The 15,456-nt window shown below is 34.1% G+C and overlaps 1 protein-coding gene across 4 annotated transcripts in view; it reads left to right on the top strand.

The window, feature by feature from the left end:
• Window positions 1–15,456, top strand: part of PPA2 (inorganic pyrophosphatase 2) — an 88,668-nt gene that overhangs the window by 51,466 nt on the left and 21,746 nt on the right. For all 4 annotated transcript variants that reach the window (XR_013966459.1, XR_013966460.1, XM_080797529.1 and 1 more), the window contains 2 exons: window positions 5,092–5,219; window positions 8,030–8,115. Coding sequence is in view for 2 of the 4 variants with exons in the window: in XM_080797529.1 (XP_080653655.1) it covers window positions 5,092–5,219; window positions 8,030–8,115 (214 nt within the window). In the remaining 2 variants the exon portion in view is untranslated. The remainder of the gene's footprint in view (window positions 1–5,091; window positions 5,220–8,029; window positions 8,116–15,456) is intronic.

Genomic DNA, 15,456 nt, shown 5'->3' with positions numbered 1-15,456 from the left:
TAGATTTATTGTATTGTTTACTGGATGTGTTGTCCTCATTTTCTCATGCTTAAAATTTCTTTATGTTCTGTTTATTTTTAATACATTTATCTTCATTTTTATTTTCAATTTTAAATTTTTAAAAATTTAAAATTTAAAACTTTAAAATTTAAAACTTTAAAAATGATACATTATTGCTTTACTGTATCTCTAGATTAAAAGATCTCATAGTTTAGGTATTTCTCATTTTTGAGAGCTCTCTGTATGAAATTAACCTTATCAGCTCAACTTTTCACCTCTTTTACATCATTTATTTCTGAAATCTAGGTAAAATTGAATATGACTAGAAACTCTCCCTTGTGTGAGAGTGTATTTTTAGTAAAAAAGAACAGAAGAAACTTCAATTCACAGACCACTTTTTTTTCTTTTTGCTTAGTAGATCACAATTTGTGACATTTTTTTAGGTTTTAGAAACAAGTGAATTGGTATATATTGAAAAGAAACCAGATTACAGGAAACCTATACCAATATCTCTGATAAAGGAAAATGATAAGTTACAAAAATTACTTTTAAAAAATGTGAAGTGTTACAATCCTTTATTGTCTACAGGCAGAATGATGGGTTTTGACTAAGATATTTTAGATTAATTTCTTTGCTTTTATAAATTTCTAAATCAAAATTGGTTAAGAAAAACTAAAACAGGAGAGTGCTAAACTTGGAAAAGCCAAATTAAGTTTTAAAATTTGTTATTGCATCATCATTTTCTGTTTTGCCTTAAAGCTAGCATTTAGTAAAGAAATTTATAAATATTCCAGTGGATTTACAAAGAACTATGATTACTTATAAATTATATATCTTTAGTTTTAATATAAAAATTCTCTTAAGGAAACTCCATGTAATCTTTGTTAATTAAACTTTCAAGTTTGGAAACAGATTTATTATAAAGTAAATAGTGGCTGTATGCTACTTGTAGGAAGTATGACACCTTTTATGGAGCTTTAAAAAATAAACTAGGGTGATAGATATTTAGGTAACTGCTTTTAATTGTACTATAATTTAAATTGTTACTTAATATTTCTAATTATTCCTTTTAGTTCTTTGAAACTTTAAATTTTATGTAAGTTTGGTCTTTACTGGTTTTTGTTTTAATTTTTTCTTTCATTGGTAATTCCCCTCGGTTCTGCTTTCTAAAAATATCCCCAATTGACCATTTGTCACCACCTCCACAAAACTACCATTTATCTAGGCCCTCATCATATTTCATCTGTGTGGCTTCTCTGTGTAGCTTGTTGCTTGATTTCCTTCTGCTTCTCCCTTTCCACAGCCTTTTACCTACACAGCAAAAAGAGCGAGCTTCCTAAAACCCATACTCCTCAGCCCAGAACCCTCTACTGGCTTCTCATCTCAAAAAGGATGGCCCTTAGAGTCCTTTGTGACTGGCCTGTGGCTGCCCCTCTCATTTCCTCTCTTTACACTCTTTCTTCACTCTGCTCTAAACATAGAGCTTTCTTATTGCCTTCCTTAAACATGTGAAGCACACTCATACTTCAAAATATTGGTACTTTCTATCTTCCTCTCAGGACTCCTCTTCTAGATATTTGAGTGAGTTGTTCCTACACTTCATCCAAGAATTTGCTAAAATACATTTTATCAGAGGCTGTCCCTGACCTTTCATATCTAAAATCCTTTTTGCAGAGATAGATACATAATTATAGATTTTTATGTCTTTTTCTCATCTTTAAGTATTTTTTTACTCAGGCCTAATTTGACAACAGGTATTTTTAGCAACACACTTTATTGAATTCTTTCAAAACATTCAAATTACTTTTGCAGAAACAGAATCTTTTTTTGTACTGTCAAAATCATTGCCTTATATAATATTTTACTAATTCTCAAGATTTTAACTACTGATACAATTGGCATAAATGTTTTGGGCGTAAACACACCTGATGCATGATAAAGCTAAAACTTACCTGGTACAAGCAAAGTGTGGACTTCATTCCAGAGTTGTCTACCAGACTCAACATACATACCACTATGGACATCAGTCAGAGTATTTTACAGAAGTGGAAAGTCTTTGTTAATAATCCACAGAGTTGATCAAGTAGATCTCAATTAAAAGAGTTTGATTCGTAATTAAAAACATACTGAAATGTTTGGCTTGATTATGTAAAAGAACTCTTCTGGATTATTCTGATTTTATTGTTCGGTTAGTTCATCTTGAAAATAGGTTGTGTAATTGTTATAATAAAAACTTCCATTTAAAGTTAACTCCAAGATTGGGAATAAATGACTTCTAGAGAACTACTGTTTTTCTTAACATATATAGTAAAAAAATGACATCTAATGAAAAATTGTGCAAGTGTGTGAAAGTGATGGTTACATAATATTGTGGTGTGCTCAATAGTAAATTTTATATTGTGTATATTTTACCACAATAAAACTAAAAAGAACATCTACACTTGTATTCTTTTAACATAAGGAAAACCTGTGACAATGTAACTCTACAGTATAGAAGAAAAAGCAGAATTCATGAAATTAGAAGACTTTTATAATACTAATTATGCCATGAATGTACTGTACAAAGTTTGGCAATTCTTTTGCATTTTCTTAGCTGTAGTTTTCTTATATTTAATATGAATGTACTTCTCCGTTTTATGAAGAACAAATGAAGTTGTTCAGCTTATGAAGAACAAATGACGTCTTTTTAAAATTATAAATCAGTTTATAGATTGTAGGTATAATTTTTCATATTTTCAGAAAAGTAATTAATTGAACTGGCTGTTGGTATTAGATATAAGATTTTTGGCTTGAGGCATTTGCTGTTGAGGTTTTTGTGTATTTTGAAGTGTGTGTGTGTGTGTGTGTGTGTGTGTGTGTGTGTGTGAAAATACATCTTTTTTTCCTAGGTTATAATTAATTGAGAGTGGAATGTTTATCTTACATTTGGAGTGTTTTGTTGGCATTATTAAATTGTCAAGGTTTCTGTTATTGTTGTCTTTGCCTAACAAGCCTTCATAATGTCTGAAGAGAAAGCTGCCTAAGCCGAGTTAGATATTGGATAACTTTGCTTTTCCTTTCTTATTTGAAGTCACTCGGTTAAAAAGCATTTACCAAAAAAAAAAAAAAAAAAAAATTGCCATGGGATAGAGAACAGTAGATTGGGTAAGGTAAAATGATAAAGTAATCAGATTTAAATAATAGAAAATTATTTATTTTGAACCATTGATTAAATTGCATTGCATTTCTGCATTAAGTTCAGTGAATTTAAAAGATTGTTTTTCCCTCTAAGAAAACAATGAGTAGGGGGGAACTCATCAGTCAGTTTAAGAGATATTTTGCAAAAATACAGTATGTGGGAAAATGATCAATAGAAAGCTCACATTAGCAAGAAGCACCTTCTGTGTGGCAAGAAGAAAATCAGAATTTGAAGAGGAAACAATGAGTATTAGATGAAATATATATTGAGTGTTCTATTTTGGACATGACAAAGAACTCTATGACATAAGATACAACATATAATACTAAAAAGGTCTTAGTCTTTTTAGAATTCCCTATCTTTAACATCTTCCATTACTTAGAAGTATGTATTGAAAAAAAGTATGTATTGACTGTGATTGATAGAGTAGGTGTGCCCTGTGTTCAGTTTCAAGTAATTATTTTTTCCCTTAGTTGTAATATTTCTGCTGTTTGCCCCAGAATTACTTGAGATAGACATGTGGCCCATTAATGTATTTAAAAATGTTAAATTTGATTGCCTTAAGGTAGCATACTCAGGCTTCTGTTTGCTGTGGTTTCTGCCATTCTTACGCTGTCTACCTTACCGCACTCATTTCACTTACATGAAACATCTGGCTTCTGGAGACATAATGTAACTATTACAAAACCTTGACGAAACAGGTAAAAGGCAAGCACAGCAAACAAAAGCGTAATTCCTAACTCATGCCTGCAAAATGCTTACCTTTCCCTATCATGCCTGTGAATGGAGATTCCCACGAGGCTTGGATGAGCAGGTCTGAAACCAGTGGTCTTTGAATTATCCCAATCCCATCTATATTTAGTAATAAGTTTCTCATTTTTCAAATGCTGTCATGGCTGTTATATTGTGCATAAAGGACTATGATAAATTTCCCCTAAGTCAAAGTCTGGTGGAGAGTACAGATTGCTAGTTTTACCTAGTTATTCCTCATATTTTATTTAATTGATATTTATTGGAAAGGATACATTCTTTGGAGACCTCTTTTGGAGAAGGGTCTGTTATTAATATAGTAGTATTTCCAATTACTTTAATGAATGTCCTCAAAATGTGATGGTTGAGCTGTTCTTGTGGTAATAGAACTTAAATCCTAGAAATCATTACAGAATTTGAAATGAAAAAAACTGAACCATCCAGATATCACTCTGTTTAAAACTGCCATATGCATTCTCTTTCGTACTCTGCTTTATTTTTTCTTCATCAGACTTGTACCACTAAACATTGTATATTTGTCTCTCTGTTTGTTGTCTGTCTCTTCCTACTATATAAACCATGAGCGTAGGGGCTTATTTCTGTTTACTCTTCTACTTTACTGCTTAGAACAATGTCTGACACAGAATGAGAAACTTAAGTATTTGGTGTGTAAGTGTGTAAAACCCTTCTCATCTGACTTTAGTGTATCCTCTTCCAGGGACTGCCCTCTCCATTTTATCTTCAGTTGTCCTTTAGCTTAATATTTCAAAAACACAGATCCCTGATGTTAAATGATCTTATTCTTAAGCCCTTTTGCTCACAAAATGACATCAGTCCTTAAGTATATCTCACTTACTACATTGCTGTTAGTTGTCTCTTTGCTTTAATTAGACCTCTGAGCTCCTTGAGGAAAAAAACTTTGTTGCCTTCATCTGCTTATCCCCCGTGCCTGCCATACTATCTGAAGGTGCTTAAGAAATGTTGTAGAATGGAGTAATGTTTTACATGTGAAAAAAAATCTCCAGTCCAGAGGTAGTATGGTACGTGTTAATGATTATGCTGAAAGATAACCCCAGAGGTGGATTCCTGTAGTCCAGTGTTTTACCAGTAATGAGAATGGATTTCAGCTTTTAACAAAAAGCATTTTGTTTCTTCACTTGCAGATATTGATGATGTTAAGAAATACAAACCAGGTTACTTGGAAGCTACGCTTAATTGGTTTAGATTTTATAAGGTGCCAGAAGGAAAACCTGAAAACCAGTTTGCTTTTAATGGAGAATTCAAAAACAAGGTGAAAATGATAATCTTTATTTGAAAACGGACCTCATGATACTTGTACAATACTTCTTTTGGGGCGTTTCTTATGTGAATATTTTTATGTAACATGGTAACAAAAGTGCTTTATATTGACTTCAGTATTTAAGGACATTTTATCATATATATTTAAGAGGATTTTTTTTTCAGGACATCTAAGTGAATTAATAAGCTTTGATACATACATATATTCATCTCTTTATCTGTTGACAACTCCCTCATCTCAGAAAATGAAGGATTTCCATCGTTAGTCTAACTCTACAAACTGTGTATGAAGAAACTTCCATTTCTTATTCTGGAGAGGAGAAAGTTACTTACTTTACTTACTGTAAATCCAAAGGGGCTTCCCCCTTAAGAGTTCAGTCTACCATGACTGACTTAAGCTGCTTAACAATTAAGAAAACATTTGAATTATCTTACTGTCATAAGATTTTTCTATTAGAATACCATAGAGTTACCATGAAGTTTGTCTGATATGACACAAATGGAGAAAATGGACCAAAGACATCAAGTCTAAGTCATGGAATATTTTTTTAAGTTATCACCATTATTTAAATTATACATACACCAACACTAAAGTGGGTACTAATAAGTAAAGTATAAGTAAAATAAACACCGTGAATGGAAGCTTAAAAATTATAATAAATATCTTGCTATATAAGAATTTATTGCTTGACCTAATATTTTTGAAGAGGTGCATTCAAAGAATCCTTAAGATCTTGAAGGCTTTGTCTAAGACTTAGTAAATGTAGATATAAAATGTTTTCAAATAGATACTCTTCCTTTTTTTTTTTAAGATTTTATTTATTTATTTGATAGAGATCACAAGTAGGCAGAGAGGCAAGCAGAGAGGGGGGGAAGCAGGCTCAATCCTAGGACCCTGAGATCATGACCTGAGCAGAAGGCAGAGGCTTAACCCACTGAGCCACCAGGTGCCCCGATACTCTTTCTTAAAAATAAAATATTAAAAATTTATAAGATAAATTATTTTTTGTCTTTTTCCTGTAAAAAAATTTATATTTTGTATTTTTATTTGAACTTTTGTGGTTCCTTACTGCCTCAGAGTTAAATTGCTAAATCATGAATTTATAGAATGAGGTTGTTTGGGGTGGTTTTTTGTTGTTGTTGTTGTTTTGTCTTACTTTGTTTTCTTTTGCTTGATTTTGATAAATGTTAATTTTTTTCTGAGTGAAGACTAGATCAGTTATACAACCTGGTTTTGGAACATAATATCCTATTCATTGCTTTTTACCACTTCTGTTTAAAATATAGTGCCTAACTCAGGAAAATTAAATTGTATCTCTTCACCATGTTTTTTTTACTATTATGTTATGTTAGTCACCATACAGTACTTAATAGTTCCCCATATAGTTTTCCATGATTCATTGTTTGCATGTAACACCCAGTGCTCGTTGTAATATGTGCCCTCCTTAATCCCCATCACGAGGCTAACCCATCCCCCTAACCCTCTTCCATCTGAAACCCTCAATTTGTTTCCCGGAGTCCACAGTCTCTCATGGTTGTCTCCCCCTTCAGTTCCCCCCCTTCATTTTTCCCTTCTAATGTCCTCCATGCTATTTTTTATGTCCCACATAGAAGTGAAACCATATTTGAAAAGATGGCACCATGTTTGAAAAAGATTTTTCCTGCCAACTCCTTTAAGCAGGTGGAAAAGTGATTCTAAATAATCATAATTATCTGAATGATTCAGTTAAAAATCTTTCTTTGTATTATCCGGACAATAAATTGGCTTTTTTGTCCCAGATCTTAAGTGGAACTCCCCAACACCGCCTCTTTGGGCCATACTCCTTTATCTCAGGCAACAATAGAGCTGAAAGAACTTTCCCAACTACCCAGAAGTACATTTCTCATTATTATTACATCTTGGTTTCCAAGATTTTTTATTTTCTTCATTTCTTATCATAATGTGTTTAGTTGTCATAGAAGGAGAAAGGAGGTAGTATGAATTAGTTAATATATAAGGACTCTCCTTAAGGAAAATTAGCAACATTAGGAGGAGAAAAACGAAATTTGCTGCTTTGGAATAACAAAGCAAGTGTTCCTTTAGATAGTCTTCTAGATATGTATCTAACAAGAGGTATATATTGTTGATTTTGCATTTTGGGCCACAGTAGGAATTTATACTAAGAAAAAATTTGAGAATGTTTAGGAGGCTTACTACTTTTAGACAGTGGATATTCTAAAATGATTATACAGTTAGAATGCAGTTTTGATGGTGATGGAATTAATAGGTGTATGCTTACTTACAGGCAAGGGTCTAGACTAAGCACTTTGCACAACTTGTTTATCCTTTTAGCAGCTGGTTAATTTAAATCAGGTGTTGGCAACTTTTTCTGTAAAGCACCAGGTAGTAAATATTTTAGATTCTGTAGACTATATGGTCTCTGTCGCAACTTCTCACCTCTGCCATTGTGGTGCTAAAGCAGTCATAGGCCATGTCACAAATGAATGGGCATGACTATGTTCAATAAAACTTTATTTACAAAAACCAGTGGTGAGCTAGATTTGGCCTGTTTGGGTCTAGTTTACCAACCCCCAAGTTACATTATCTCCATTACCTTCTACTTACAGATGAAGAAGTTGAGACTTAGTTAGATAAAGTAACTTGCTCAAAAGTCACACAGCTGATAAATAAGGATGCCAGAATTTATACTCAGGTTTGCCTGACTCCAGAGCTCATTTTCTTAAAAATAAGCTGTCATGGGGAAAATAGTTCAATGTTACTATAATGATATGATCTTTATGTCTGTTTTTGGTTTGAAATAGGCTTTTGCTCTTGAAGTTATTAAATCTACTCATGAATGTTGGAAAACATTGCTTATGAAGAAGTGTGATGGAGGGGCTATAAGTTGGTAAGAACTCATCTTTTCTATGTAATGTTATTTTATTATTAATGGTACTAAACAGCTATATTATACTAGTCAGATAAAAAAGGAGGGTTGGATTTTTTTTTTTTTCCCATTTAAAAAATGCTTATGGAGCACCCATTTGGAAAGCAGTACCAAGTGCTGGACACTATGAAAGTAGGAATTGACACAGTCCCTTTTCTCAAGAGATTTATAGTTTAGTGGGGGATTCTGTTGAGTAAATAGGCATTTTAATTACAATACACTGTGATGTATGCAAAGATGGGGTAAAAAAAACAGTGATTTTTCAATATGCAAATGGTTATTTTATTTATGTGTGACTACTACATCATTTCTTGGTGAAATAGTAATAAGCCTTTTTATCCAATATGATCTGGGTCACTAGCTGATTGACGAAAGGGAATCAAACGATAGTAACATACATAACTCATTTTTTTCTATTTTAAAACATTTAAACATACATTTATTTACTCCTCTTTGGATATAGGGCTAAGACCTTTTCTGTATATGTTCCAAATAAGTTATATATATTCTAACATAATATAGAATAGGAAATCAAGATAAGATCCTCTAATCCTTAAACTCCTTACAGTTAAAAGCTCTTAAAGATTTTTAGGTTCTGTTTCCTAAACCTTTTTTTACAGTATTCTTACCCACACTACTTTGACACCAGTTATTATAGTGAGTTACCTTTATTGAGGCTTTTTAGCCTTCGTAGTTTTAGAGACTGCTTAATGTTCATAGAATCTATTCTCTTTCCACACTCCCTTCTTTGATGAGCATAATTACCACTTAAATTATCAAATAGTAACAAGGGCAACTCACATCAACAGGTTTAGAAAAAAAAACATTGGGCTATTGGTAAACCTAACTGTAGGAAGCAAACACAGATAGTCATTTTAGAGAGTAGAGTGGTACCCAACTTCATTGTCCCCTTCTCGGAATCAGGAGAAATTCAGAAGTTATTCACTCTTCAACAAATACTGATTTGAAGGTCTTCTGCCAGGGACTGTACTGATACTAAGATTATTGGTGAGACTATAATAAAAAGAATCCCTGCCCTTTTGGAGCATGAAGTCTGGGAATTAATAGAGACGTTAAAGCAATCATTATAATAGGGGTGCCTGGGTAGCTTAGTCGGTTCAGTGTACAACTCTTGATTTCAGATCAGGTCATGATCTCAGGGTTGTGAGATCAAACCCCATGTCAGGCTGTGCTGAACATGGAGCGTCCTTGAGATTCTTTGTCTCCCTCTCCCCCTATTCCCTGCTCACACACTCTTTCTCTTAAAAAAAAAAAAAAAATCAGAGTAATCAGATGGAATAAATAATTAGTCTAAAGAAACATTTTATCCATGTCATCGAAAGGCTCATCTTGCCTATAACACAAATGCGTGGGCATTATACTTCTCTTGTAAACTCAAGTAACACTGTCAGTTCACTAGTCTCCTTTCTTCTTACATCTTATAAAGACCACTCTTTTTTAGCATAATCTTAAAATTTACCTGATTGTTTCTAATTTAAGTGATACACTTTATTAACAAAACTGGGTATAACTGAATGCCTTCTGGTCCTTACTATCCTAGTAATTAGTAGGCCTAGGTATCCCTTCATGACATTCTGAGATATTCTAAGTGAGATATTCATGCTCCTCTAATATCTAAGTGAGATATCTAATATCTAAGTGAGATATTCATGCTCCTCTAAAAAGGAGTCTCTTGGTGTCCAGAGAAGTATTTGTTCGCTGTTTGCTTTTGTCTCCTTCCTTACAGTACTTTCTGAAAAGCTTTTGCAGTCCTTGAAGGGTTTATGTTTTCCAGGTTCCTCAGCTACACAGTTAGAGACTGTTGATTTGGTTAGTTTTTCTATAGTTTGATGTCATTCCTTCCATGCTAAGTGTAATTATCTTTACTCTGAGGGTAACTTCATTTGTGCTCTCTGGAGTCATTTTTCTGTAGCCTCCTAGGTAATGATAAGGATTATGTTAACGGTAAGAATTGTCATTTATTGAACTTTGTACTTTTTTTCGGGTTCAAAGTGTTTAGTATGTGTTATCTTAATTAATAGTCAAAAGAATTCTGTAGGATATGTATCATTGTCTCCATTTTACTCATGAGGAAATTGACAGCACAGAGAGATTAAGTGACCTAAGGTCACACCGAGTAGTAGAGCCAGGTTTTAAGCCAGATTCCAAATGTACTCTTACCAGCTATATTCTACCTCTGTCTTTTCAAGGAAATACAACTAAATAATTTTTTAGCTTAAGGATTTTCAGGACATAAATTTCTGGGCATAAATTTTATGCATCTAGATACTGTAAAGTCAGAATCTTCAGATTTTAACTCGTTTTATCCATTATTTTCTTATTTTTATCACTACTTGATTTGTAAAACTATATTCACAATAGTAAAGTTTTTATTCCCTTTGTCTTAGTAAATTTCTTCTTTCTCTTAATTCCTTAAAATATACACTGTTGCTGGGGCGCCTGGGTGGCTCAGTGGGTTAAAGCCTCTGCCTTTAGCTCAGGTCATGATCCCAGGGTCCTGGAATCGAGCCCCGCATCGGGCTCTCTGCTCAGCAGGGAGCCTGCTTCCTCCTCTCTCTCTCTCTGCCTGCCTCTCTGCCTACTTGTGATCTCTGTCTGTCAAATAAATTAAAAAAAAAAAAAATCTTAAAAAAAAATATATATATATATCTACACTGTTACTAATCAGTGACCTCCCCCATTCCTTTTTATCCTATTTTCCCTACTCAGTTGAGTTTAGGTCCACATTTTTTTTTTTTAATCACAACATTTCTCTCAAATCACATATAGTGTGTTATATTTACCTAGGGAAACTGGAAAATTCAGGTGCACTGTCTCCTTTAAACCCAGTGAATTAGGCTCTCTGAGGAGTAGGGTCTAAGCATCTGTGTTTTAAAGCTTTGTACGTAAGTGCTTCTGATAAGCCTCTCTGCTCAAGAACCAAAAAGTCCCAACTTCTCAGAGAAGAATAAATAAGACCTTCTAGGATTTGGCCCCTGCTACCTGTCTGGCTTCATTTTCCATCACTTCTGACCTCTTCATGTTGCAGCAACGTAAAATCACTTGTTACTCCACAAATACCATGCTCTGATTGACCTCCAGGCCATTCATGCTGTTTCCTTTGCCACTATTTTCTTCTCATTTCTTTCTCTCTTTTTTAAATTAACATACAACGTATTATTTGCTTCAGGGGTACAGGTCTGTGAATTATCAGTCTTAAACAATTCACAACACTCACCATAGCACATGCCCTCCCCAGTGTCCATAACCCAGTCACCCTATCCCTCCCCCTCCACCTCCCAGCAACTCTCAATTTGTTTCCTGAGATTAAGAGTCTCTTATGGTTTGTCTCCCTCCCTGGTACGTTTTGTTTCAATTTTACCCTCCCTACCCTCCGCAACCTCCTGCCCTGCCTCTCAAATTCCTTATATCAGGGAGATCAAATGATAATTGTCTTTCTCTGTTTGACTTATTTTGCTTAGTGTAATACCCTCTAGTTCCATCCATCTCATTGCAAATGGCAAGATTTTTTTGATGGTTGCACAATATTCCATTGCATATATATATACACATCTTATTTATCCATTCATCTGTTAATGGACATTTAGGTTCTTTCCATAGTTTGGCTATTGTGGACATTGCTGCTATAAACATTTGGATGCATGTGCCCCTTGGGATCACTACATTTGTATCTTTAAGGTAAATACCCAGTAGTGCAATTGTTGGGCTATAGGGTGGCTCTATTTTCAACTTTTTGAGGAACCTCCATACTGTTTTCCAGAGTGGCTGCACCAGCTTGCATTCCCACCAACAGTGTAGGAGGGGTCCCCTTTCTCCACATCCTCACCAACACCTGTAATTTTTAGCCATTTTGACTGGCGTGAGGTGGTGTCTCACTGTGGTTTTGATTTGTATTTCCTTGATGCCAAGTGATGTGGAGCACTTTTTCATGTGTCACTTGGCCATCTGGATGTCTTCTTTGCAGAATTGTCTGTTCATGTCTTCTGCCCATTTCTTGATTGGATTATTCTTTTTGTGTTGAGTTTTATAAGTTCTTTATAGATTTTGGATACTAGCCCTTTATCTGATATATCATTTGCAAATATCTTCTCCCATTCTGTCAGTTGTCTTTTGGTTTTGTTAACTGTTTCCTTTGCTGTGCAAAAGCTTTTGATCTTGATGAAGTCCCAGTAGTTCATTTTTGCCCTTGCTTCCCTTACGTTTGGTGATGTTTCTAGGAAGAAGTTGCTGCAGCTGAGGTCAAAGAGATTGCTGCTTGTGTTCTCTTCAAGAATTTTGATGGATTCCTTTCTCGCATTGAGGTCCTTCATCCATTTTGAGTCTATTTTCGTGTGTGGTGTAAGGAAATGGTCCAGTTTCATTCTTCTGCATGTGGCTGTCCAATTTTCCCAACACCATTTGTTGAAGAGACTATCTTTTTTCCATTGGATATTCTTTCCTGCTTTGTCGAAGATTAGATGACCATAGAGTTGAGGGTCTTTTTCTGGGCTCTCTATTCTGTTCCATTGATCTATGTGTCTGTTTTTATGCCCGTACCATACTGTCTTAATAATGACAGCTTTGTAATAGAGCTTGAAGTCCTGGATTGGGATGCCACCAACTTTGGTTTTCTTTTTTAACGTTCCTCTGACCATCTGGGGTCTTTTCTGCTTCCACATAAATTTTAGGATTATTTATTCCATTTCTTTGGAAAACATGGATGGTATTTTGATAAGGATTGCATTAAACATGTAGATTGCTTTAGGTAACATAGACATTTTCACAATATTTGTTCTTCCAATCCATGAGCATGGAACGTTTTTCCATTTCTTTATGTCTTCCTCCATTTCTTTCACGAGTACTTTCTAGTTTTCTGAGTACAGATTCTTTGCCTCTTTGGTTAGGTTTATTCCTAGGTATCTTAGATTTTGGGTGCACTTGTAAATGGGAATGACTCCTTAATTTCTCTTTCTTCTGTCTTGCTGTTGGTGTATAGAAATGCAACTGACTTCTATGCATTGATTTTATATCCTGACACTTCACTGAATTCCTCTACAAGTTCTAGCAGTTTTGGAGTGGAGTCTTTTGGATTTTCCACATAAAGTATAATATCACCTGCAAAGAGTGAGAGATTGACTTCTTGGTCGATTTGGATTCTCATTTCTTGAACTAGCTAACTTACTCCTCTTTTTGAGACTTGGTTTTGACTTTACTTTCTTTAGGAAGCTTTCCTTCAGATGAGCTGGCATTCGAGGACACTACATTCCTTGCTCCCTGTGAGCTTCTGTCATTGCATTTACCAGTTACTAACTGCTTGGTTTATGAATTTGTCTCCTCTTCTGGAACATAAGATCCTCAAAAGCAGATAAATAAAGATACCTTATTCATCTTTATATTCCTTATGCCCGACATGTGGTAGTCACTCAGTAATACCTGTTGGAGTAAATTGTTGACTAATATTTTAAAACCAACAGGTATTTGTTTTTTTTCAAATCTAGTGCGGCTCTTCTGCTTCCAGGATCCCTGCATGTATTAAATTCTGTAACTGATACTTTGAGTAGTCTTCTTTGTGTTGTTGTTTTTATTCTTTTTTTTCCATTGCTTAGTATTTACTACTAAGAAAGTTATATAGTCTTTTACTACTTTTTCTACTTTTCTACTTTCTACTACTACTTTTACTACTATTCTTTACTACTGAGAAAGCTACATATTCTTTTAACAGAGAGAATTTGATTATTTCTATTCTTCCGTAAAGTAACTTTCTACTGTGTTGTAGGAGAAATAGAGTTTTTGCCATTTGAGCTTTACTCTTCAGCCCCTCTTGGTCTTTCTTCCACCATGGCTTATTTATCTAATTTTTAAGAAATCAGAGATGTACTGTTTATTTTGCCAGTTTATTTTATTTCACCATTATTTATCCTGACCCATCTATTTTCCAGATTTTTCAAATTTTTCATGTTTTGATTCCCAGATGCACTTCTAGAGCATCTGAATTTTTTTTAATTTAATTTTTAATTCAGTTTTAATTCAGTTTTACTTTGTTTAATTCAGTTACTTGTCATTTATTCATAAGTTGTTTATATTACTTTATATTACAACCACTTTCTTATTTAATGTACTCTATATAGTACTGTCAGAATTATCTTTGACAGATACACATGTGATTGTCATTTTTTTGCTTAAAAACTTCTTATAGCTTCCTTTGATCTTGAATATAATCCAGCTCTTCTATATATTAAACAGCATGTCCAGACCTTCTTTTCCAGCCTCATGTTCTATCCCCTCCTATTTCATTGTCTTTCCTCCATGAATGCGTGCTTATTCTTCAAGAAGCAGTTCTGCTTTTTATTTCTTTTGGGCAGATTACCTGTGCTCTCAGATCATTGCTATATACTCCTCTGTGTAGAACTTGGTATTTTTATTATTTTTTTCAAAGATTTTATTTATTTATTTGACAGAGATCACAAGCAGGCAGAGAGGCAGGCAGAGAGAGGGGGAGAACCAGGCTCCCCACTGAGCAGAGAGCCCCATGTGGGGCTCGATCCCAGGATCCTGGGATCATGACCTGAGCTGAAGGCAGAGGCTTTAACCCACTGAGCCACCCAGGCACCCCTGTTGTATTATTTTTTTTTATGCTTTGAGTTTGTATCTCAGCACTTAGTGACAGGACTTGACACATAGTAAGTAGTTTACACATGCTTACTGAATAACTCTAAGTATTACAAATACACAGATATGTTCTTCAAAATTGTGTAGTTCTTAAAATAGTTTCTTTTTACCTTTCTAGAGGAAGGTGTATTTGATCTATGTATGTAGAGCTCCAGTTCTTTTAGCTTTCTATAGATTTACTTCAATGTCAGTTCTCTTCTGTAAACTCTAGAGGTTATGGTCCAAAATCATTATCATCCTTGGCTCTTTAAATTTTTTCTCTTCTTTTTTCTTGACTACTTTGCTTTAGAATGAAAAGTCTTGGCAAATCTGTATCCTGGACACTGTCTTTGAGGATTCTACTGAGTGTGAGCCTTTGTCTGATTTGAGATTGTGTGGAAGAAGATAATTTTCTCTTTACTAAAATGTTCCATATTGCTTGCCCTGTAAATTTCATCTTGCATGTGTCTATGTATTATTTGCAGGTATCTTTTTATATAGTCTGTCATTTTGTACTATTATGTATCTATTAACGCACTTTTTTTATTATTTTTGAATGAAGTTTGGTTTGTCATCCATGGCATTTTTGGTATTGCTGATCATCTGATGTCATGTCTGCTTATTTTGGTGAGCAAGATTGTATATAGACTATAT

The sequence above is a fragment of the Martes martes genome (genome assembly GCF_963455335.1).
Source record: "Martes martes genome assembly, chromosome: 2".
Lineage (NCBI taxonomy): Eukaryota > Metazoa > Chordata > Mammalia > Carnivora > Mustelidae > Martes > Martes martes.
The sequence above is the reverse complement of the archived record's forward strand: the minus strand, read 5'-3'. Positions and strand labels throughout refer to the sequence as shown.